The 24,783-nt window shown below is 41.3% G+C and overlaps 1 protein-coding gene across 6 annotated transcripts in view; it reads left to right on the top strand.

The window, feature by feature from the left end:
* Positions 1–24,783, top strand: part of YEATS2 (YEATS domain containing 2) — a 112,695-nt gene that overhangs the window by 68,512 nt on the left and 19,400 nt on the right. For 2 of the 6 annotated variants that reach the window (XM_079100691.1, XM_079100686.1), the window contains exons 21-31: positions 758–944; positions 6,389–6,517; positions 6,994–7,092; positions 12,192–12,294; positions 13,319–13,392; positions 14,884–14,963; positions 15,653–15,854; positions 17,475–17,701; positions 18,601–18,675; positions 19,736–19,809; positions 21,716–23,484. In XM_079100691.1, the coding sequence (XP_078956817.1) occupies positions 758–944; positions 6,389–6,517; positions 6,994–7,092; positions 12,192–12,294; positions 13,319–13,392; positions 14,884–14,963; positions 15,653–15,854; positions 17,475–17,701; positions 18,601–18,675; positions 19,736–19,809; positions 21,716–21,824 (1,359 nt within the window). In that variant the 3' untranslated portion in view covers positions 21,825–23,484. Of the gene's footprint in view, positions 1–757; positions 945–6,388; positions 6,518–6,993; positions 7,093–12,191; positions 12,295–13,318; positions 13,393–14,883; positions 14,964–15,652; positions 15,855–17,474; positions 17,702–18,600; positions 18,676–19,735; positions 19,810–21,715; positions 23,485–23,710; positions 23,841–23,870; positions 24,698–24,783 lie in introns of those variants that run through there. The other 4 variants (XM_079100687.1, XM_079100688.1, XM_079100689.1 and 1 more) reach the window with 4 other exon arrangements.

The raw sequence follows: 24,783 nt of genomic DNA, 5'->3' as shown, positions 1-24,783 counted from the left end.
TTTTCCAGCCTGAGGCCTACAGCTGCTGCCTCTCCTCTTGTGCCTGCTCACTAGTCCCCACACTCTGCTTTTGCAGCTCCTCAGCATACCATGTTCTTTCTGACTCTACCTGCTCTCTGCCAAGAAACGTTCCTTCATCTCTTCTCTGACTTGAATCTTGAAGTGTCCTTTAGAGTCCATGTATCTCACCTGAAGCATTTTCCAGGATCTTCCCTTTTGCATCCCTAGTCGGAAGCAGTGACTTCCCTCTTAGTTGTGTGCTGTGTACCTGTGCCTTCTGTGGCACTAATCACTCTTGGTGACCACTCTTCTTGATGGCTTTTATCTCTGAGCTCTAATATTTGATACTGTTCCTGCCATGTAGTAAGATGTCTCTTGAATGAAGTGACAGATTTTTAAACTTTCTAGTGAGTTTTTCATAAAGCCCATTTCAATTCATTTTTACATTCTGAGAATATTTCCTTCTACTTTTCTGGTGTTGAAACAGGCTTTTTATACAGTGATATAGTAGATAGTGAATTTTTTTTAAATGTGGTAACACTGTGACACACTAATTTTTCTGATCTATGAAATCTAAAAGCATAGGAACCATTGAGTTAAGAAGCCATACTTTTTTTTTTTTTTAATGGCATGACATTTAATAAACAATAACTACTACTAGTTCATTTTGTTGGGTGTGCTGTATATGGCAGTCACTGCTCCAAGTAAGTCACACTGCTTTCTTCTTAATTTCTTCATTTCTGGCCCTGTGGGTAAGCAGTCTGAAGGAGCGGTCCCTGGCTCATCCTCTACTCTTGGTTCTGTAATGAAAACTACTGGGCAGCCGCAAGTGTGTGTGAGCCAGGCCGCCGTGGGAACCTGCAAGGCTGCAGCTCCCACTGTCGTCAGTGCCACCTCCCTGGTGTCCACACCAAACCCCATCTCAGGGAAAGCCACAGTATCAGGTCAGTTGTATCATGATATTATTTCTCTCAGTTTTTCTCTTTGGACTAGAATATTTTTGAAGGTCTTAACATTTTGTATAATAAATTACTAAGAAAAATGCAGAAATACTTTACAAATAGCTGCTTTTTAGGTAAATTATTCTTTTAAAAATGTATGTATGAAGTTTTAAGTCCAAGACTTTAAATTGATCATTTAAAAATTATTATTCAGTTTACGGATTGAACTTCTTTTTTTTTTTTTGGTGCTCTCGGATTTACACCCAGGGATATTCTATCACTGAATCACTGAGCCACATCCCCAGCCCTGATTACTTTTTATTTTGAAATAGGGACTCACTCAGTTGTTAAGGCTGGCCTCAAACTTGCCATCCTCCTGCCTTAGCCTCAAGTAGCTGGGATTGTAGGTGTATGCCACCACAACTAGCTGAATAATCATTTTTAAATGATATAATAAAACTTTAGCCACCTGAAATCCTGTTGGGTATTTTAGTTATCTTCATAATGTAATTTCTGGAGAGCTAAGAGTTTGCTCTCCTTAAAGAACACATTTCTTTTTTTATTAATTATCAATTTTGAATGGAATTCATTATAAAACAGCATACATTTATTTCCTCTTATATACAAAGTATATTATTTATATATAAGCTTCATTAATTCCAACTTATAATTTTTGACATTAGTTATTACATTGGGTAATGTTAGGGTGATAATGCTTGAGATCTGCTAAAATGTATGATACCTTGTGCCCACACTAAATGACTCTAGAAAAATGTATGTATCTTTTACTTCTTTGAGTTTTGTAAGACACAGATTTTTTTTTTCTTTTTTTTTTTTTCTTTTTTTTTTTTTTTTTTTGGTGCCAGTGATTGAACCCAGAAATGCTTAGCCACTGAGCCACATTCCCAGCCCTTTTTTATTTTGAGACAGGGCCTCATTAGATTGCTGAGGCTATCTTTGAATTTGCTCCATCCTCTTGCCTCAGCCTCCTGAGTTGCTGGGATTACAGGCATGTGCCACCGTGTCCAGTTTAGGGCACAAATCTTGAGGTGAGATTGCTTTGAAGTGACTTGCTTTGGTTTCTTAAATGAGCTAGTAATACCTAGCTTATAAATTGGGGAGGATTAAATGAGTTAATGTATGAATGCATAGAACACTCTGGTTTGTAGTCACCCTTACGAATATCACTGCCATCATCATCGCTGTCCACAGTTTTGTTACCAGTCTGTAAACCCTTACTTGCAGTTCTAAAATCCAAAGAGGTGTGAAAACTAAAGGTTTTGTTTATCATAATTAACTTTAGGGCAAAATTTCACTTCTGTTGACAGCCTATGCATGCTGCTTAATGTGAATATTTATGTGTTTCACCACAGAAATATTAATGTATTTGATGACATTGTGCTATCCCAGATGCTGGGGGCTGATATAATGTGCAGCTTTGCTTCTCAAACTTGAAAGATCAGTTTGGTTTTTGTTCTCCTACAATCTGGCACAAATAGATACATCTGTAACATACAATAAAAGTCATGGCAATGTCACATTGTTATAAAAGCATCTAAACTCTTAATTTCTATATTATCTTGTTGCAGATTGATAACCAGCTTACCAACTAGCACTGGTCTACAGAAAAACTGAGAACTGAGTATTACTGAGAGATACACACACATAAATAAATATACACATCTTGATACTCTTAGATAAGAGGTTGTGAATGTTATCATCCTTATCATCAGTACATTCTACATGTGGCTCCAAACCACATATATATGTCTTACTCCTTTATGAATAGGAAAAAAAGATGACTGATTTTATTTTTCCATAATTCCCTCCTTCCAGTTAAAATTGGCCAATTTCTAGTATAGGGGGTACTTGTTCTCTCTTAAGAACATTTATTTGAGACTTTGTGCTAGGCACTAGGGTACAAGTTGTAGAAATACTGGGGATAATTACTGTAACTATTGTCCTTTGTCTCGTTTTTCTGATCCTGTTTTTAGCATGCAGTAAATGAAGTCTCCCTGCTTTAAGGTCTACTTTCCTGAGATGTTGCTGATAAACTCTCTATAGAACATTTTCAAAAAGGACCAAACGGTTTCCTATACACACCAGCAATTTTTAATTAAACCTTTTGTGTGTACTGTGACCTTTTTATCTTATTTGTTTATTTTTGTGTGGTGCTGAGGATCAAACCCAGCAAGTGCTCTACCACTGAACCCCAACCTCAACCCTACTGTGAACTTTTTAAACAAGGTCGTCATGGACCTGGAGCAGAACAGGCAAGGGAGAGAGTAATGAAGTCATGAAGAGTAGTGCATAGGGCCCTGAAGGTCACTGTAAGGACTTTGACTTTAGGGGTGTGGGGGACTTGGAAGAGTTGAAGCAAAGGAGCAGTGATCTGCTTTAACTTTGAAATGGACCATTGATGCAGCATCAAGAGTAATTAAGGGGGTGCAAGGTGGAAGCAGGGACTAGACCAAAGAGTGGACACTAAGAAAATTTAATGATGTTATTCAGGAATTCACGCCAGAGTAAGAGGAGTTCCAGAAGAAAAATAGTGGGAAGGAATTGACCCATAAGTGAAGTAAGAACTTTTCCCCCTTAATTGAAGGGCACAGACTTCCAGGTTCTAAAGATATAGTATCCAGCACAGTGAACAAGAGATGGCCCACACCCAGCCACAGTTTGAGAAATCACAATACCCAGGATAGAGGCTGGGGTTGTGGCTCAGTGGTGGAGCGCTTGCCTAGCATATATGAGGCACTGGGTTTGATTATCAGCATCACATGTAAATAAATAAAATGAAGGTCCATCAACAACCAAAAAAATAAAAAAAAAAAAGAATACCCAGGATAAAGAAAACACCTTAAAAGGAAGAAAAAGAAATTTCAGAAATCGCATTACATTTTCATTAAGCTCCATAGCAGTGCTAGAAGCTACATACTGCTTTTCAAAATTCTAGGGAAAATTGCTTTCTTTCTAGAATTCTGTAGTCAGCAAGATCATTTTTGGGTGAAGGTACAATTATTTTCTGACAAAGTATCTAATGTATTTCATATATACAGTCCAAAGACATTACTTAAATACATGGTTTATCACAATGAAGACATATAAACCAAAAAAGAGGAAGGAAAATAGAAGCTCCAGATAGAAGAAAGATAAAGCATAACTGTGCAGAGACATTCCCTGGCCAAGAGCCGTGTGGCAGTCCTAGAAAGCAGCAGGCCAAAGTGGAGCAGATCAGAACTCCTAGAAGGACTTCTCTTCTGAAAAGTGGAACTGTAGATTGTGGAGGAGGTTTGACATATGCCGAGTTTTATTAAGAGGTAGCTTAAGGAGCTCTAGGAAGAGATGTGAAGACTTGGGAAAGGGTTGGAAGAAAACTAAATTTTCAAATGATAAAAGAGGAAATTATTAACTCCAGAAACTAAAATGGAATTATGATATCAGGGTGTACTCATCTGGATCATCAAAGAATAGTATTGGAGTATAGAGAAGAGTGAGTGAAATTCCTCAAGGCCAACCTCGATTGTCAGGTGGTCACATAAAAAATCAATGAATCAGGGCCTTCACCATACACATTCTTTTCAAATTGCTGAGGTAGGTATGAAAAGAAAGAACCAAAAGGGTTAAAAGTGTATGCTACTGGAACTAGTTGAGAATTAGTGGGTGGAATAAGGGGTGACAGTTTTTATTTATAAGACTTTTTGTCCTTTTTTGTTTTTTGGTTTTTGTTTTTGTTTTTTGGGTAACTTTTCAATTGCCCACCATACAATATTTTGATAAAAATAAGAATTTCAAAAGTATGAAAACACCCGATCATTATTGTACTCCCCAAGGGCATGTCTCAATAAGTACTTGGCTGATTTAATATTCCTCTTTCCAAAGGAAGATTTTTCTGTTCACTGAAGGCCTTGTTCTAGAAAGTATTTAAAAGGATTCCTTTTGGCCGGGTGTGGTGGCATACACCTGTAATCCCAGCAACTCAGGAGGCTGAGGCAGGGGAATTGCAGGTTGGAAGCCAGCCTCAGCAATTTGGCAAGACCGTTAGCAACCTCCTGAGACCCTGTTTCAGAATTTAAAAAGGGGGTGGGCAGGGTTGGGGATGTGGCTCAGTGGTTAAGTGCTCCTGGGTTCAGTCTCTGGTACAAAAAAAAAAAAAGTTTTATTTTAAAGCAATTCCTTTCTTTAGTTCAGACCAGGTGCTGTCCTTCTGGGCCACGTAATAGCCTCCAGTGCTGTTTTTAGTGGATATTGTCATGTGTTTGTGTCTGGTATGCTCTCTCACTAAAACCTCTTTGTTATTCCCACCCCTTCTGAACACCTCGAGTAATTTGGTAATGCAAAATATGACCATGGAAATTTCCTTTATGATAAATAAGAAAGGATGACCCTCTCCAAAATGATAGAGAATGTTTGATGTTTGAAAAATGGAGGCTGCACAAAGATAGGAAATATCAATTAAGATATACAGAGATTAAAGTTTAGATGTAAAGGGTGCCTTGTCCTTTTACTGAATAAATTGGAGGGGGATGTAAAAAAAAAAAAAGTATACCTGGGTGGTGGTGCACTGCTTAATCCCAATCACTTGGGAGACTGAGGTAGGAGGATTGCAAGTTCAAAGCCAACCTCAGCAACTTGGCAAGGCCCTAAGCAACTCATCAAGACCCTGACTCAAAAATAGAAAGGGTTTGGGGTATGGCTCAATGATTAAGTGCCCCCTGGTTACCGCCCCCCCCCCAAAAAAAAAAGCATAGGTGTGAAGGGACCATGGGAAGAAGATGCAGATACATAGGGACCAGACTAAAATGGTTCCCAAATGATTTGAAGCTAATTTTGGAGCCATTCTTTAACCAGGATAAGTTGTAGGATTTTGTTTTTTTTTGTTTTTTAATATTTTTTAGTTGGAGTCAGACATAATACCTTTATTTATTTATTTCTATGTGTACTGAGGATGGAACCCAATGCCTCATCTTACTAGGCAAGTGTCCTACCACTGAACTGTAACCCCAGCCCCCAAGATAAGTTTTTAAATAGGAGAATGACAGTTTTCTACATCAAAATACAAAATTTTATATTCATTGTGCATGTATCATGTCTATATACAAAACAAATAAATGGTCACAGAAAACAAACATGGAAAGGAAATATCTTAGCTCTACAATAGGACTTTGGGTGACCTTTTCTCCTATCTGTTAGTCCTTCATTTGTAAAATTTTCTGTATTTCTCTGTGATTGGGCAGGGACACTTTAAAAATAAATCATTATTGTCATATTAGTGTTTCATTGTGAAATCTGCAGCATCCTTTGCTGGCTGCTTCTAGTCCTTTATTTCCTGAAAGGTGAATGTCCTGGAAACTTCCCTTGGGAGAAAATATGAGTGGCAGAAAGGGCGAGGAACTTAAAGGAAGCATCTAATCTTGAGCTTGGCCTTATATTCCAACTTATTTTAGGATTGTTAAAGATTCACTCCAGTCAGTCCAATCCCCAGCAGGCTGTCCTGACGATTCCCAGTCAGCTCAAACCACTCAGCGTAAACACCTCTGGAGGTGTGCAGACTATACTGATGCCCGTGAATAAAGGTATGTCCTCATCCCTGGTTTTATTACACACATCCACCTTGGGGAAAGTCCGTATTCTATTAGTTGCTGAGGGCTGACTAGTGCCTGTTGGCTATTGAGTCACACCCTGGCCTAAGGGCACCAACTCTGGGGCTGAAAGTAAAACCCAAACGATCCATTGGCTTCTAAATAGCTGCCCATTCCTGAATTTGAGTTAAGGGGGAACATTTTAAGCATTTGTGAGAATGCGTGTTGACTGGCTTTTGATTTCCTTAATTTACTGACACACCCCCATTTCCAGTTGAGGATTTAGCTCATTTACCCTGGTACTAATAATAAACAGCACAGCTTGTTGATCATTGTATGAAAAAAGGACCTTACCATTCCCATTGTCCTGAGACTCATATTAGTTTAATATGGGGCTGCCACATGGGAGTTAGATCATTCTAATTAAAAATAATTTCTGTCTCTGTGATATCCCTTCCTTTTGCCCTTAGTGGTTCAGTCATTTTCTACCAGCAAATCACCTACCATTCTGCCTATAGCTGCCCCAACTCCAGCTGTCCCCAGCTCTGCTCCAGCAGCTGTGGCAAAAGGTATGTAGGATCTCATGGTGTTTTTGTCCTGAAGTTTTATGCATGACATTACTGCAGTCTGAGTTCTTTGAATTTTCAGCATCTGTGGATCAGTTACTTGGCAAGTAATTACTGACTTCTTACCTAGTAGACTTGACATTGAGTGAATACAGAGATATAAAGCATCATTATACCCTCCAAGAATTTATAATCAGGCTGAAGAGAGTTGTAGTAAACAGCAAGGCCTGATTAAAAAATTAAAGATAAGTGGTCTGGAAAATGATTGCTAAAATACTGTAGTCTAGTATTCAGGGTTGTTGGGCTGTGGAGGGGACAAGACTTGGTGTGGGGCATGGATTATAAATTGGACTTCAAAGAGTGGAACTTTTTACCTGTGGAGAAGGCAAGGGGTTTGCAGATTAAGGGGACAGTGGAGACAGGGACTCCCAGGATTTGTTGGGGGAAATAGACCAATAAGAGATTCATTTGGGGAGTTAATTATAGTAAAGGAGGGACCAGACTTTGGTGATCTGGCAGGGGTTCATTCCTGACGACAAGAATAAAGCAGGAGCCAGGCACCATTGTGTACACCTGTAATCCCAGCTACTTGGGAGACTGACACAAAAGGATCGAGACTTTGAGGCCAGCCTGGGCAACTTAGTGAGACCTTGTCTCAGAAGAAAAAATAAAAAGGACTGGGGGTGTACCTCATTGTTAAAGCATCCCTGGGTTCAATCCCCAATGCCACAAGAACAACAAAAAGTAATAAAATGAACTTGAGCAACACATTTGCCAACTATAATGTGTCCAGTAATGACAGCGACATATGTTCAGAGCCTGCAGGTACCATTCTAGCTGCTCTGTGGCCATTGAAGGCTCTTACTCCAGTACTTCAGCATAGCTGTTGCCCAGCATATACCCATTTTGCAGATGAGGAAGCAAGTTTGGAGATGTTGAGTATGTATTTCCTGAGTCTAGAAAGCAGTGAAGTTGGAATATGAAGTAACATCTACTACCATACTGGACTGCTTTTTTGGGCATGCCAGGATCTCATGAGACTCTCAGGAAGAGATGTATTTGCGATTTACTAAGTACTCATCAAAAACAGGGTTTGGCTGCTGAGATCCACTGCCTATTTTTGTAAGTAGAATTTTATTGGCATATAACCATGCCCATTCATCTATACTTTATCTTACAGCTGCAGAGTTTAGTTCCTACAAAGATGTGTATGACCCACAATGCTTAATATGGTTTTTTATTAGCCCTATGTAGGGAAACATTTGCCAACTCCGGGTCAAAGGATAGCTCAGGAAAGAATTGGTGTTATCAATCTGGACCATTACTTCTCAGTAAGAGGTGTATGTCATAGGCCTCCCTCACGCAGATTCTGATAACACTTAATTTTGGCCTGGCCAGAGCATGTCTGTTTTGATTTTAATTGAAATAAATTGTACAGTGAAATACAAAAGTATTAAGTATACCATATGATGAGTTGATAAATACTCATGTAACCAACACTCCATTCAAGATACAGAATGTTCCATGACCTCAGCCCCTTCCAGTCAGTTCCCAACCCCTATAGACTACTCTTATTCTGATTGTTGCCATAGATTGTTTCTGTGTTTTTGAACTTTATAGAAATGGAAGCACATGCATTCTTTTGTGTCTAGTTTCATTGACTCAGTGTAATGTTTCTGAGATTCATCCATGTTCCTGACTAGTATTTGACCTTGGAGGAATGTGCTATAATGTATCTTCTCTCCTTTTGAGGGATATTAGAGTTGTTTCCAGTTTGTGGCTCTCATATATAAATCTTTGAGAACATGTTTTCATTTCTGGAGTAGAAAAGTTTTCCCAGCCTGAAAATGCTACAATTATGTAATTTCTCTAATTGTTTGAATGCCACTTTAAAGCACATGTACTTGAACCTGTAGAACTGGAGGAGCATCTGCACTTTTTCTGAGAACTCTTTGATTTTTAATTTTTTTAATTGTCATTGGACCTGTATTTTATTTATTTATATGCAATACTGAGAATCAAACCCAGTGTTTCACACATGCTCTGCAGTGTCCTACCACTGAGCTACAACCCCAGCCCGATGCCTTGCTTCAAATCTTGGAAACACTAGTAGCTGGGGAATATGCATTGCTAGCAATGGAATCAGCAAGGTCTCTCAATACAAGTCAGTATGCATAGAAATAAGAAAATCTTTATAATAGCACCAAAATATCAGATATTAGTTGTTATTAAAACAAGGAAAGATGGAACATCCTACCAAAACAGTAGTAGATTGTAGAATAGTCTCCTAAACATTTCTGAGAGAGTTTTTAAAACTTAAGTAAGTAGAAGAAGGTATAGTAATTAATTGAAAGAATTAATATATTATCAGTTCTTCATTTAAAAAAAAAAAAAAACAATGTGGATTCACTACAGTCCCAATCATGATTCCTGTAGTTGTGGTAGTGGTGTATGTGTGCATTGAAATTAACGAGCCAAGTCTAGAATGGATGTGAAAATGCACAGACCTAAAACAGCCTAGACAGGCTTGAAGAACAACAAAAAATAAATAAACAAAAAACAAAAAAACAAAAAACCAAGAAGACTATACACACACACACACATATGTATATACACACATATATATATACTGTAAAGCTTTAGCATTTGAAATAGTCCAGTATTGGCTCAAGAATAGAAAGATTAAGGACTGGGGAGATAGCTCAGTTGGTAGAGTGCTTGCCTTGCAAGCACAAGGCCCTGGGTTCAATCCCCAGCACTGCAAAAAAAAAAAAAAAAAAAGAATAGAAAGATTAGCAGAACAGAAAGAGAGCCCAGAAATAAACCCATATATATGGTAACCTGATTTGTGGCAAATTTGAGTAGACAAAAGATAGTCTTTTTAATAAACAGCACTGAGTTAAGTGAATATATCCATTTGAGAAAACAAGGACCCTGCACTTTTACCCTACAATGTAAACAAAAATAACTTGAGTTGGATCATAGACTTAAGTGTGAAAAGTAAAAAGTAAATAAATAAATTAAACTTCTAGAAGAAACAATGGGAATATCTTTCTTGCTTTTTAAACAGGACATAAGAAAACTGAACATTAAAAAAATGATAAATTGGGCTGGAGTTGTGGCTCAGTGGTAGAGCACTTGCCTGTGTGAGGCCCTGGGTTCAATACTCAGCACCACATATAAATAAATAAAAATAAAAAAGATCAATTGACAACTAAAGAATTATTTTTTTAAAAAAAGTAGAATTTTTTTTTTAAATGGTAAATTGGACTTTAACACTGGGAACCTCCCTTCGTCAAAGGACAGTAAAAGTGTGAAAAGTCAAGCCATAGACTCCAAGATACATACAGTATACATGTGTCTAACAAAGGAGTCATATCCAGAATATACATAGCCCTCTAAAATATCAATGTGGAAAAGACTGAAACTATTTTTTTTTAAAGATCAAAAAAAAAGTGGATAGTCACTTCAGAGAGAGGACATCTAAATAGTTATAAGAATATGAAAAAGTATTCACCCTCAGTAGTCATCAAGGAAATGCAGACAAAACCATGGTAATAGATCAGAATCCTCCAAATAAAAGGACTCACAATACCAGGTGTTGGCAAGGATATAAAGCAGCTGGAACTTGGATACATTGCTGGTGGGACTATACATTGAAACAATTTGCTTTAAAAACCAGTTTGGCAGTTTGTAATAAAGTTAAATATCCATCCCATCTTCCAGCACATCCACTTCTAGGAAATGAATGCATATGTCGACCAAAAGGCATGCAAGAATGTTCATGTACTGCTGCTCATAATGGCTAAAATGGTGCTGACACAAAAGAGCATGCAGAATATGATTCCAGAATTACAAAAGTTAAAATGGGCAGAAGGTAGACTTTTTTGTCTGTGAAGAACTGCCAGAAGCATAAGGGAGGCTGCCAAAGGCAGGAAGGCTACATCTTGATTCGAATGATGGGTACCCAGGTGTATGTATACATAGGAAAAATATATGACTTTTTAAATCAAATTAGTAGAAGGAAAGGAAGGCACATGCGCCTGAACCATTGCTATCTTCCAGCTGTAGATTTAGTGCAAGTTGGGTATCCCTTATCCAAACTGCTTGGGGCTAGAAGTGTTTCAGATTTCAGATTTTAGAATACAGTGTTTACATAGTGAAATAAGAAATACCTAGGGACTTAAGTCTAAACATGAGTTGATTTATGTTTCATATATATCTTATGTACATAGCCTGAGGGTAAGTTCTTAGTTTTTTTGTTTTGAATATCAATAATGGAACCCAGGAGTGCTTACCCACTGAGCCATATCCCCAGCCCTTCTTTTTTATTTTTTTATTTAATTTTGAGACAGGATCTCACTAAGTTGCTTAGGGCCTCACTCAGTTGCTGAGGCTGGATTTGAATTTACAGTCCTCCTGCCTCAGCCTCCCAAGTCACTAAGATTACAGGGGTGTACCACCATGCCCAGCTTATACAGTATTTTTAATAATTTGCTACATGAAACAGTTTTATGGTGTGGAATTTTCCACTTTGGCATCATATTGGTACTCAAAAAAATTTGGATTTTGAAGAAGGACACCCAAACCTATAATATTGAAAGCCTAATATGATTAGCTTGGAAATGTCCAAGCACAGTTGATCTGATTTTTGCTTTCTGCCTTGTTTCTCAGAGTGCTAGGAAAATGCCCAAAATTAATAAACTAAGCTGGAAAGATAATGTTGGTCATTATATTAGACCAGCTAGCATGTTTCAGTGTGACATTGTTCAGTCCTTTGGGTGGGTGTTTATCTAAGTGAGTGTAAGAGAGAGGTCTCACCTAACAGTGTATGTGGCCCTTGAAGAAATATCTAAAAAGCCATTTTATTGCCCTCACCTTGTCATGAGCCTGGGGCCGGCTCCCCGAGACCCACGCTAACAGTTCTTCCCTTGTGTGCTGACCCTGTGAAGACAGAAGCCATCTCAGTCTTCTGGCTGCAGCCCCACAGCAGCTGGAGGGGCGGTTTCCTCACTGAGCTCCAGTGGAAGAGCTTTGTCTGCCTGCACGTGTCCCTGCACGGCCTGACCCTGACAGCTCTCTTTGTTGTTCTTGCCTTGTAGTGAAGACTGAACCAGAAACTCCTGGGCCAAGCTGCCCCTCTCAGGAGGGTCAGACAGCAGTGAAAACAGAAGAGAGTTCTGAACTGGGAAACTATGTCATTAAGTAAATATTCCAGTGTTTTCTAAAGGAGTTCCTCAATGGGTATTTTTATGATGCTTTTTAAAGATCATGCCTGTGACAGTTGAGTATGTGCAGTGTGTATGTACTAAGCCCCCCCCCCCCGCACTATTTATACAGTGATGCATTTGATTTATAGCCCAGAAGCCTCAGGTAGGATTATAGAACTCCCTTTGTTAAGCATGCCTGAAGGTGCTTTATCTGCTTAATGGATGGAGTTTCTTGTGCTAAAATCACTTAGATGTGTTCACATTTTGTAGCTGGTTACACCCTGTTGCTCTTAACATAGCTACCTCTTGATGACCTGTGTACCCTGGTTCTAAAAATGCTTCTTGAGGTTTTCTTGGTTTTTTTTGTTTGTTTTGTTTTTTTGTTTTGTTTTTTGTTGTTGTTTGTTTGTTTTGGTACTGGGGATGGAAGCCAGTGGCATTCTACCATTGAGCTACCTCCCCAACCTTTTTCATTTTATTTTTAAATTTTGTGATAGGGTCTCACTAAGTTTCTGAGGCTGGCCTCAAACTTGATTCTCCTGCCTCAGCCTCCAGAGTAGCTGAGATTATAGACATGAGACACTGCACCCAGTTTCTTGAGGCTTTCTGATTCCCGCATCAGGAACCTAACTCTAACCACATACTTTGAAGTGTTTCAAATTTCTGGGACAATAGATGCTTAGCCACTTGAACGTGACAGATGGAGGCATCACCTCATAACCCTGTGACAGGCATTTGTATGGTAGAATTTTTCTGATCCAGTAGAAACCCCTTGGAAAAAGAATGTTACTATTTAGTTTTAAAATGTGACATTCATGTAACTAAAATCTTTTATTTATTCTTAACATTTTCTTTCTAAGCATAGAACACTCTTTCTTTATAAGGAAGGCTCTCTGTAGAAGGAAAAACTTGCCCACATGATGGTTTTAATATCTTCAGAAAGAGGAATTATGTATGTAATTATATGTGTGTATGGTTAGAAACTGCTACAGTTATTTATTTTCTTTTATCCTTCTCAGGATAGACCATTTGGAGACTATCCAGCAACTGTTAACGGCAGTAGTGAAGAAGATTCCATTAATCACTGCAAAAAGTAAGATACGTGTACTGAGTATATGAATGCATTTTTTTTAAAGTTGTGAACTGCTTGGGATACAGAGTCAAGTCACTTGTATTGTAAGTTAATACTATATGGCAGTTATTATCTTAAGAGGTTGTAGCTAGACATGACTGCTTTGCAGGAATCTTAGAATTCAGTCTCTTAGTCATCCAGCTACTCTTGTTAATCATTTTCACTGTAGAAGAAATTTTTTACACTTACTTTTATATGTAAATCATAAAATACTGAACTGTGCATTAGCTTTTTACTATTTATTAACAAGGGGGGAAATAATAGCATTTGCCTGTAGCATGCCAGACCCCACAGGCACTCATGACATTTGCTCTCTGTTAACCACCGTCTCCTGTGGGACAGGCAGTGTCATCTTCCCTTCACAGATGAGGAAGCTGGAGTGAAGAGGTTAGGTAACCTGCTCAAAAGCACTTGGCTCTGGGTGTTTGAGGCAGCGTGCACACCAGATCTGTGTGACTTAAGGACTGTTCATCTTCCCTCTAAAACTCACTTTGCTTACCTGGTAGAAATACCCACAATTTTCAAGACCTTCAAAATGAAGTCTGCCCTGTTGTTCGGATTGATTGATTTCCATCTTAGCCCCAGTTAATCTGACAGAACCAACAACCCTGGTTGAGGGACAGCTCCCTGGTGGCTGGCTGTGTAGGTGTTTGCTGGGGTGAGATCATCCTGAGCATGTAGGGGGCAGGCACACAGCTGAGTGTCCTCCAGCCACTTATATTGTGCAGTTCAAAATGAGAGACTGGTTCAGACCACATTAGTTTTTTTTTTTTTTTTTTTTTCTTTAATTTGAATAGGCAAAGAAATTACCTGGGGGGGGTGGGCAACATTTGAGGGGTCAATCTGAGGTAGCTCAAAATAAACTTTCAGTGGCAGTTTCTCAGCCCAGCAGAAGAAAATTCAAAAATCTCTTTTTTTTAAAAAAAAATTTAGTTATAGATAAATAATATTAGGCAGTTCAAAAATCAGCTTTCTCAGCATACCCATTTTACAGGTAAGAAAACCAAGACCCAGTGGTAGACACCTCCCAACAATTTAGGAGCCTGAGGCAGGAGGATCTCAAGTTTGAGACCAGCCAGAGCAACCTAGCAGGGCTCCCTCTGCAAATATAAAAACAAAACCGAGACCATGAAGAGCTATGGTTTGTTGCCAGAGTTCATGGCAAGACCACAGCTCCTAGGGCAGTGTGATTAACACTTATTTTAATAGCTTATGGCAGCAGATTATCTGTCTCTATCAAGAAGTCCGTTTCCCAGGGTGCGAGTTACTTTGAGTACATAGGAGACCTTTTCTCATAAGAAGAACTCTTCTGTGTTCTGCACTTCAACTTTGCCCAAAAAAGAACCCCATGTCCCACAAAAGAGCCTGGAGAAACTCTGGGACATCCTCCAGCAGTGAGGCTTAGTCTGAATCATGGCAGCTGTACTGAAGATCGCGGTGTGTGCGTTCTAGGTGAAGATGCCAGCTGCTTTTCCGCCAAGTCTGTGGAGCAGTACTACGGCTGGAACATTGGGAAAAGGAGAGCCGCTGAGGTGAGCCCTCGCCTGCCTCTTCATACGCAGGTGACCACTGAAGGCCAGGTGTGCCTCTGGCTGTCTTGGAACACTGATAAAATTTGCAGCATTTTGCTAAAATATTCGATGTTAAGACTACTTTCTTCAGTTAAAAATCTTATTCCTCAAAGACATGTAGCTTGCCTTTGAAAGACCTGCTTTCTTTTCCTCCATTGGTATAGAAACATCTCTCACATTTTCTAAAAGTATTCTATGAATTTCAGAGTATAAAAATGAATTCAAGTATTTTTTGGGGTACTTAAAATGTGGCAGCTACTATTGACAGAGACAGTGGGGTTATAAGAAAAGGAACTTGTGCAGAGACATGTTTAGAATAAGGCAGTAGAGGAAGATCAGTATGGTTGGCTTGAGGAAGCGAAGTGGAGAATCACACGTTGAGATGGGCGAAAAACCTGAAATGCCAAACCTCGGAGTTTCTGTTTTATTTTATAAGCATTAGGGAACGAATGGATATTCTTTTTCCTTTTTTTTTGCCCCCAAACCGGAGAGTTACAGAGTCGAGTTTTTTGTTGTTGTTGTTAGACAAAAATGATTCTAACGAGTTAAGTTAGTTAGTTAGTATAATGATTTTTAATTGCATGACTTATTTCAATATGTAGCTACTAAGTTGAAGGATTTAATTACGTTCCTTTTTTTTTTTTTTTAAGTGGCAAAGAGCAATGACAATGCGAAAAGTCTTACAAGAAATACTGGAGAAGAATCCAAGATTTCACCACCTGACTCCCCTTAAAACCAAGCACATTGCTCACTGGTGCCGCTGCCATGGCTATACCCCTCCAGACCCCGAGAGCCTGAGAAACGATGGGGACTCCATTGAGGATGTGTTGACCCAGATCGACAGTGAGCCAGGTGAGCCTCTCCAGCCTCCAGGGCTCTGCCACTCCGCACTAGCCATCTTCCCTGCTTCGTCCTTCAGCTAAGGGGTGGCAGCAGAGAACTAGAGCCTTTGCTTACCTCCTGCATGTCCCCCTGAACAGGCGTTGTCTGCCAGCCAGGAGTGTTCAGCTGTACCGTCCAGCAGGCATGCTCTGTTGGGGGGTCACCACCTCAGTATCATCTCTTTCTGAAGACTCTTAATCCACCTCCTCCCTCCAAATAGAAATGATTTCTATTTCCTTTGAACTATAGGACCCCAGCCTCCACCCCCATCGACAAGTCTGCCTGTTTCCATGGGGCCTGTGGCTTATCTGTTACTTTATCTCCACGCCTACCTAGGAAGTACATACAGCAATGAGTAATAATGTTGTAGGTGACAGAATAGAGGAACAACTGTTATGTTACAGCATGGGGAGGGCATGAAAGGTAATTGGAGAGGAGGATCATTTTGTGTCTTAGCTTAAAGAAAGAAGGGTTCAGTCCTGCCTCCCAGCCTAAGGCAATATGGAGCACAGAGGCAGGGGGTTCCTTTTAAGACTTAGCATTAAGTCCCATTTTCTCCAGGAAGCTTCCTGAGAGCCCCTGTACAAGATGACCTTTCCTTTCTCTGATCTGCTGCAGCACTTAACACCATAAGGGGCTGTCTGACTTCTGCCTCTGAGCTCTTCGGTGGGCAGAAGCTGTATTGATCGCCACAGTGCTTTGCTGGTGCATTAGGTAAAGCACATCATTTTCCATGTGCTCGGCTTTCTGTTAGCATGACCTGCTGATTGGTCAGGGCCCACTCGGTAAAACAGAAAAGAAAGGCCAGGAGCCAGACACCCTCCACCATCTCGCTGGGCTCCGTAAACTCACTTATACTTCACCTACTCACCTGTGAAGCGAGAGAAGTGTCCTGGAAGTGACTTTATTGTCTTCACATTCAGGCTTTATATAAAAGCTTATTAAACTGGGGGCATAGTGTACATTAAATTTCAACAGTACTGCTCTCTAAGCACAGAAGATGTGGGTAGTTTTTATATGCTTCACTATGCCTTGCTATTTTTTAGAAAGATGAAGAAAAGCTAAGTGCGGTGGTGCATGCTTATAATTCCAGTGCCTTGGGAGGCTGAAGCAGGAGGATCACAAGTTCAAAGCCAGCCTCAGCAATTTATCCAAGCCCCTAGCAACTTAACAAAATCCTGTCTCAAAACATAAAACAGCCTAGGGATTTTGCTCTGTGGTTAAGTGCTTGTGGGTTCAATCCCTGGTACCCCTCCCTCTGTCCACCCCACCCCACTAAGATAAATAAAAGATAAACAGTTCCGGTCTTTAATACTCAGGAGTTGGGGGATGGCTGGGTTTTTGTGGTAGAAGTCAGAATTACCCACTTTCTGGTCTTAGATAGCAATTATGTGGATCCTGCCTTTGTGCTCATCCACCTCATGAAATACTATAGTTCTCATCATGATAGATTTGTGGAACTTTAGAACCGGAAAGAAGGTCAGCTCCCTTGAGACTTATCTGCCTTCCTCAGACTGTCGGTCCATGAAGATTGAAAGCCCTTTTCTGTTGTCAACACAGCTGTCATAAAACTGATTACCTCTCATTTAGAGTGCCCGTCATCATTCTCCTCTGCTGACAACCTCTGCCGGAAACTGGAGGACCTGCAGCAGTTTCAGAAGAGAGAGCCAGAAAACGAGGAGGAGGTGGACATCCTTAACCTCCCAGAGCCTTTAAAGATAAACATCAAAAAGGAGCAGGAAGAGAAGCAAGAAGAAATGAAATTCTACCTGCCACCAACTCCAGGCTCTGAATTTGTTGGTGAAGTCACACAGAAGGTAGGGGCCTGCGGCCTCTGGTGCTGACAGATCACAAAGCAGCTGTGAGATGTGCAGTTTGGCCTTTGTCACGAACTCAGACCCCAGTTTTGGCCGTTGATGTAAACGTCAGTGTCTGGTTTACTTCTGCCCAGGAACTTGGAATACGTGCTGCACTCCCACTTCCCAGCTCACAGCTCCTGGGCAGAAAATGATACGTGAAAAGTCTGCTTGTTGAACATGGTTTTGATGTAAAGATGGCTAGATGTAGACAGTTCATTTCTTTTGTGGGGGTAGAGGAGTACCGGGATTGAACTCGGGCACTGGCGCCCAGCAGTTTATTACTTTTCATCTCCTTTATTCTCCTGCCTCAGGACAAGCACCTGTCCTTCATGAAGCATGTCATGGTGTTTCAGTTATACTTCAGTGGGAAATCTTTACCTACTGTTTTTATAGTTCCCAAGTGCCTGCCTGTGATGTAGACGTCTACCCTTGTGGTACAGAAGAGAGCTATTTATCCACCCTGATGAAACTTAGCAGCTCTTTAGCATCTGTTGCCTGTCAGCTGCTCAGGACCCAAAGTGAAAGACATTGTTTGTCTCTCGTGCAGGGTGAGATGAAAAATGGGTCCAGATGGAGTTTCGAAGTACATCTTTACCTCTTGCAAACAGGGCCCTGGAGTAGATTCTAGACCTTCCAAAGTGCTGATCCCACTGTCAGAATTCAGGACAGATTCCAGCCATGTGCCCCCATGATAGAGATTTGGAAGGAAAAAAAAAAAAGATTTAAGTTTTGTCTGAATGTTTGTAGACCCCTTCTTCCAACCAGGCATTGCTGGGTGTTAGAAAAAAATCTGCTTTTGGAAAGATGTTATTTTTAATGTAGAAATAGGAACAAATTATTTTCTTCTGCTTTTCCAGATTGGGATCACCCTGCAGCCTGTGGCACTGCACAAGAATGTGTATGCGTCAGTCATAGAGGACATGATCTTAAAGGTGGGTGCTCGCTGGTGACAGAGGAACCAAGAACTGCAGCTGTGGCCTGTAGCACTGAGGAGCCAGCGAGGCAGGATGGTCTGATTCCCGACTGGGATTTTTTGTTTGTTTATATTTTTGTTGTGGTGCTGAGGATCAAACCAAGGACCTCACACATGCCAGTCCACCACTGAGCTGCGCACCCTCTCCTCGCAACAGATATTTTTGTGCCATTTAAGATGCTTAAGAAGTATCCTGTGGGGCTGGGGTTGTGGCTCAGTGGTAGAGCGTGTGCCTAGCATGTGTGAGGCACTGGGCTCGATCCTCAGCACCACATAAAAATAAATAAATTAACTAATAAATTAATTTAAAAGGTTAAGAAAAAAAATGCCTTTTTTTTTTTTTTAAAGAGTATTCTAAAAAAAAAGTGTCCTGTGGTAAAAGCCAGGTATGGTGGTGCACACCTGTAATCCCAGTGGCTCCAGAGGCTGAGGCAGGAGAATCATGAGTTTAAAACCAGCCTCAGCAAAGCAAGGTGCTAAGCAACTCAGATCCTGTCTCTTAGTAAAATTCAAAAAGGGCTGGGGATGTGGTTGAGAGCTCCTGGATTCAATCCATGATACCAAAAAAAAGTATCCTGGGGTGAGAGTCAGTGCTGTTATTGTTTGCAAGATAGCAAAAACAAAGCCATGGGGCTTTTTCCTGCCCATGACAATAGAGAAAAAGCTACAACTGTCCTGTCCCTGGGCAAGGGGCTGGAAAATCCACAGTTTTCAAACCGAACATGACCTTCTTCCCTAAGGGATCTCCTCCAACAGTAGAATGCCTCAGTAGCAGCCTTTACCCATTTTCCTTAAAAATAATGTCTGATTAATGAAAACAATCCCCACTGATAATTTCTCAGAATCATGGCCTCTACTTTTGCGGGTCTGTTAGTCAGACCTTTAAATTTTCCATGAGGACTTTTTTAGTCTTTAATTGCAGTTGTTTCAGAAGTTGGGATGAAGAGTGCGGTCAGATACATCCCTTCTTGTCAGAAGGCAAGTAGCCATTTTGAGAATAATAGCATCTTCTGTTGCAGGCCACCGAACAGCTTGTGAATGATATCTTGAGGCAGGCCCTGGCAGTTGGATATCAGACGGCTTCTCATAACAGGTATCTGGTTGGTATAAAGTGTGTAGACATTTCCTAACCATTTCATTGCCCATGAAGATGTTGCTTTAGTTAACTTTTTGTCTCTGTGATTTATATACCTGACAAGAACAACTTAGAAAAGGAAAAGTTTCTTCAGGGTTCATTTTCAGAGATCTTAGTCCATATTGCCAACTCCGTTGCTCTGGGCCCAAGGTGAGGCAACCCATCATGGCAGAAGGGCCCAGCAGAGGAAAGCTGCTCAGTTCATGGCGGGGTCAGGAAGGAGAGATAGAGAGAGAGGGAGAAGGTGTGGGATTAGATAGATGATACAGGAAAGAAGTGCCCTTCCAGAACATGCTCCAGGGACCCACCTCCTGCAGTTACCATCATGTCAGTTCCTTCAATCTAGGATGGAATGATTAGGTTACAGCTCTCGCAGTCTAATCATTTCACTCTGAACATCCCTGCATTAACACAGGAGCTTTTGAGGAACACCTCATATCTAAGTCATGACAATACGTAGGTCAACCCAACAAGAGATAGGGTTTGTCAGTGTTGGAACTTTCTTAGAGCCAGGCAGACTTAAGGATCTGCTCTATCATTTTGAGAGAACCTCTTGGCTGTTCTCAGTTTTGCCAGAGAGTCTCTACCCTCCTGGCCATTACTTCATCGCCACCAAGCCCAGGATACTTTTTTATTTTTTAGTTTGGGTGGACACAACACTTTATTTTATGTAGTGCTGAGGATCAAACCCAGCATCTCACTTGTGCTAGGCAAGTGCTCTTCTGCTGAGCTATAACCCCAGGACACTGTTGTGTTACAGGGTAGAACACTAAGAGCTCTTTGCAATTAAAGATAATAACAGTGCCCATTATGTGTCAGACCTTAGGGCCAAGCATTATATGTTGCTGTTATTACCTAATTTATTTTCTGCTGCAGGCCTATTCTCCTTTTAGAAACAGGAAACTAGGCTTCAGAAGACAATCTTACCTGACCTTCCTACCAAATAGATGATAAACCTAAATTCAAATTACAGGTCTTGCTGGCTCTGAAGCCCCCAGTCTCACCACTACTCTGCTGACTCTCATTTTCTTTGGGTCACTGAATATAGCTCTTCTCCAAAATCATGAGGCAATGATAGATGGGCCACATCCTCCTTTCCTTTCTAAGGAAGTGACCATTATTTTATCCTGTTACACTAAAGGGTGTTGTGAATTTATAGTGTTGTAACAAAGTGTCTGAGGACATGAAGAGGCATAAATCAGAGGAATATTATATCAGATTTAGGAATATCATATGTCAGCATAGAAGTCAAGAAAAAAAGGGAGATGAAGAGTTTCATTCATGCTTACTGTTTGCTTGGAACCCAGGAGTGAACCCCAGTTCACCTCCAGGGCCTGACCTGGAGGTGCAGAGACTTGAGTGCTTTGAAGGAGAACTTTTAACCTCACACTAGGCTTGGCATGACTCCATCTCCCATCTTCCCGAGAGATTGGAAATGTGGCTCCAGGGCTCTGCAGTGCTTTGACTCAGCCTTTCGTCTGCCAAGATTGAATGACAAGCATATCATCCTCTTCTGCTATCCACTTCACTTCCTCTCTCTTTTCTCAGTCTTTAATAGGGTTTTTCCCCTAATCATTCAGCGAACTTGAAACCTATTTCCTTTCTATGACTGGGAAGTGAGGTTTGAGGTCTGAGCAGGACTGTGGTTGGGGACAGGCCAGATTGTTATCAGAGTGGAAAGGAGGTCAAAGAGAGAATGCGTCTGGCTTTCTCTAATCCCAGAGTGGCCCCTAAGCTATGGCTTGTCATCATTATTCCCTAAGACCTTTGCAGGGGATGGTCCCGGGTAAGTTCATCAAACAAATTATCATTAGATATACTTCAGAGAATTACATCTAATAACACCCTTTCTGTTTTGAACCAGGATTCCCAAAGAAATCACAGTGAGCAACATTCACCAGGCCATTTGCAACATTCCTTTTCTGGACTTCCTCACAAACAAACACATGGGCATATTGAACGAGGATCAGTGAACACAGTGAAGACGCCACTAACAAAGCAGGACTTGAAGATCTAGCTGAGGTACAGGAACGGTGGTGACTTCTGTTCAGGAAAAGAGGTTGTTTTCTGTGTGCCTCAAATTTTGGCGACCAAACCATTGCCTCTGCCTGAGTGTAATACCAGAGCGTTCAGTTCCAGGTGGAACCCTTTTAGGATGGAACTCTGTTCCCTGAATCTGGAGTGGAGCTGAGTGGATGGATGCTCTGTCAGCGTGGGTGTCTACACCCTCCGTACAAGCTCCAGGAGGGCTCTGATAGCAGAGCCGGGCTGTGGCTACCAGGCCCTCCCTTCTGGGTGTGTTCATGGGGGCACCTTGGGCCTGACCCCCAGAGAAGGAAAGCGAGTCTGGCAGGCCCAAGATTGCACCCCTCTGTGAGCTGGGGTCACCCTGAGAAGGGATCGGGTTTCACACTCAGCGAGTGGTTTTCTGTTCCCGCCTGGCCGAGGTTGAGGAGGTCTGCACTCGTAGACCAGATGAGTCAGCTCTAGGAAGAGGTGCTGCCTTGCAGGATCCACAGAGGCCTGTGACTGCAGCCTGAGCAGGATTCTTTACTGCAGAGCACAGGAACTGCACTGCAGCCAGTGTCAAGGGATGGACAGGTTCCAGCAGGTTCCAAAGAAGGTTGGACTGGAATCTCTTGGTGCGTTGTAGTAGACAACATCTGCAAACCCTGGGCCCTTGGCATGAGTGTACCGCTTGGCACGTGTGTGCGCCAGGCTGATTTGGGGTCCACGTAGGAGCTCCTGCTGCTGTCCCCATGTTAAGTGGTTGGGGGGCAGCCCCTGGACAGGCCCTGTGGGATTGTTAGTCCTAATGGTGAACCTACTGCCCTGTTCTCCTCAGTCAAGGAGTTTTCCCACGAAAAAGGGGTTTAAAAGAAACACCTGTGAGTGCCTTAAAGTTGGAGAAATAACTGCTCAGGCCCAGGTACAGGATGCCAGTGCTCAGAAGCAGAGAGTGTCCATCAGTGAAGCCCCCTCAGTGGGAGGGAAGAGCAGACAGGAGGAGGAAGCTTGGCAGTGCCACTGCAAGGTATCTGGACCATTGGAGGGACTCGCTCCAGGGTTACTAACGTGTCTGTGTGGAGGGTAAAGCAAAGAACTTGTTCTCAGTTAGAAACCTGCTCTTACTCTATTCAAAGAAAATTTGAAACCTCTGAGTCAAACTTACCCGAGCAACATAATTCATGTTTTCATGGGTCTCATTTATGTTTGTGTCAGGAAAATAAAGCATGGAGGTACTGAATAAAATATGCCTTTTAAAATTCAGCATCTGAGAGTTGCCAATGCAAAAGAAAATCCACTGAGCAGGACAAAGGGCAGGCCCTGAAAAACACAGTTGAGTACATAAGGCTCTGTGTGATATTCTGTGTATAATCTGCTATAGGCAAGGTTGACAGGCAGGTGCCCAGATTCATTCAGCAAGTGGATTGCAAGTGAGGCCTGTGGGTGGAGGAGCCCAGTGAGAGGAGATTCATTCATCACAGGTATGAAAGCCTAAGGACATTACTTTTTGCAAAACAAATATTAAATGATTTAACAGTCTTGTGTATTAAATGTATTTGTATCATAATGTGTAACACAATTGTGTAACAAATGCCTACAATAAATCTTTTAGTATTTGTGATGGGCTTTTCTGAGTTGGCAGCATTCTAACAATGCTGTTTCTTGGGTTAGGTCAGAAAGCACTGGGATAAGGAGAGGTTTAGGCTTTTATTTGTGTGTTCAAAAATCAATTCCTCTACTTCTTTGCAAAAAGAATTTGCAACCATGCAAGATAAAGGATTTACACTTATATAATAGTCTTTAAAAAAATTGGAAGGTACATGTTAACTGTGGACATAATTGTTTCTGACAGCTCAGAGAAAGGAAGACTGTGTAGATGAGCTCAGAGTTCCCTGAAAGCCAAGGCAAAGAGGCAAGCAGCTCCTGTTGTCCAGCACAGAAACATAGCAGTTTATCTGGCAAGGTAAAATTGGCCTGTGCTGAGGTCTGAAAGAAGTTACTCCTTTTGACAGCCCTAATGATGTGACCAACCATCTGCTATCATGAGCTTAAACAGAAATGCCAAGAGCTAAAGGACTGAGAGCTTTGGTCTTTGAAGGCACTAATTTCTGCAAGGAAGCACTGTGACACGGTGCAAAGAGGTAACTTGCTGGGGATGGACTTTGGGTAGGGTCAAAGTAGAGAAAGTTGAGTAGCCTGGAGGAGTGAGGATAGGGCGCACTTAGGCCTACCTTCTGAATATTAGTCGTCTCAAGGTTTGGAGGAGCTGCAGAGCACAGATCCATGCCATGGGCAGTGCTTAAACGGGGACTCCCTGCTATTGATTGAAGGAACCCAGTGTGAGTGAGGCCAACAGTCAGCTTTAGGGGAAGTACCTCCATCTGCCTGATTGCTTTTTATTTTGTTTTGGTACCAGGGATTGAACCCAGAGCCCTGAACATACTAGGCTATACCACTGAGCTTTATCCTCAGTTCATCTGCTGTGCAGGCCACCCTCTGGTAGGGGCTAGTACTTCTAATGACATTTAGCCTGAGGTCTTAGAGTTCTGTTCCTTGAAGCAGAGAAGTGGGGCCTTGATCTCCGTGGTGTCAAGACCCCTGGACATGTGGAAGCACCTTGGGGGCTCTCCACATGGTGGGCCTTGTAGTGCACCCTACAGCTGATCAAGGCACCTCCCACAGTGGTCACTTGGTTATGGAATAATTAATGTTGAACACTCTTTCAGTCAGCTAAAATTAGCTTAACAGACTGAATTGCTTTTTATTTTTAAAAACTTACTGTACAGAATACAAAAATGCTTATTATATTTTAGCAAGTATAATAAAGTGTAAAACATTACCCATGATTCCCCTGTTCAAAATAATAACACATTACTAGTATAATGCATTTCTCCCTATCCCTGAGCATCATCTATGTGCAAAAGA

Source organism: Sciurus vulgaris (assembly GCF_902686455.1).
Source record: "Sciurus vulgaris genome assembly, chromosome: 10".
NCBI lineage: Eukaryota > Metazoa > Chordata > Mammalia > Rodentia > Sciuridae > Sciurus > Sciurus vulgaris.
This window is presented reverse-complemented; position numbering and strand designations above follow the sequence as displayed.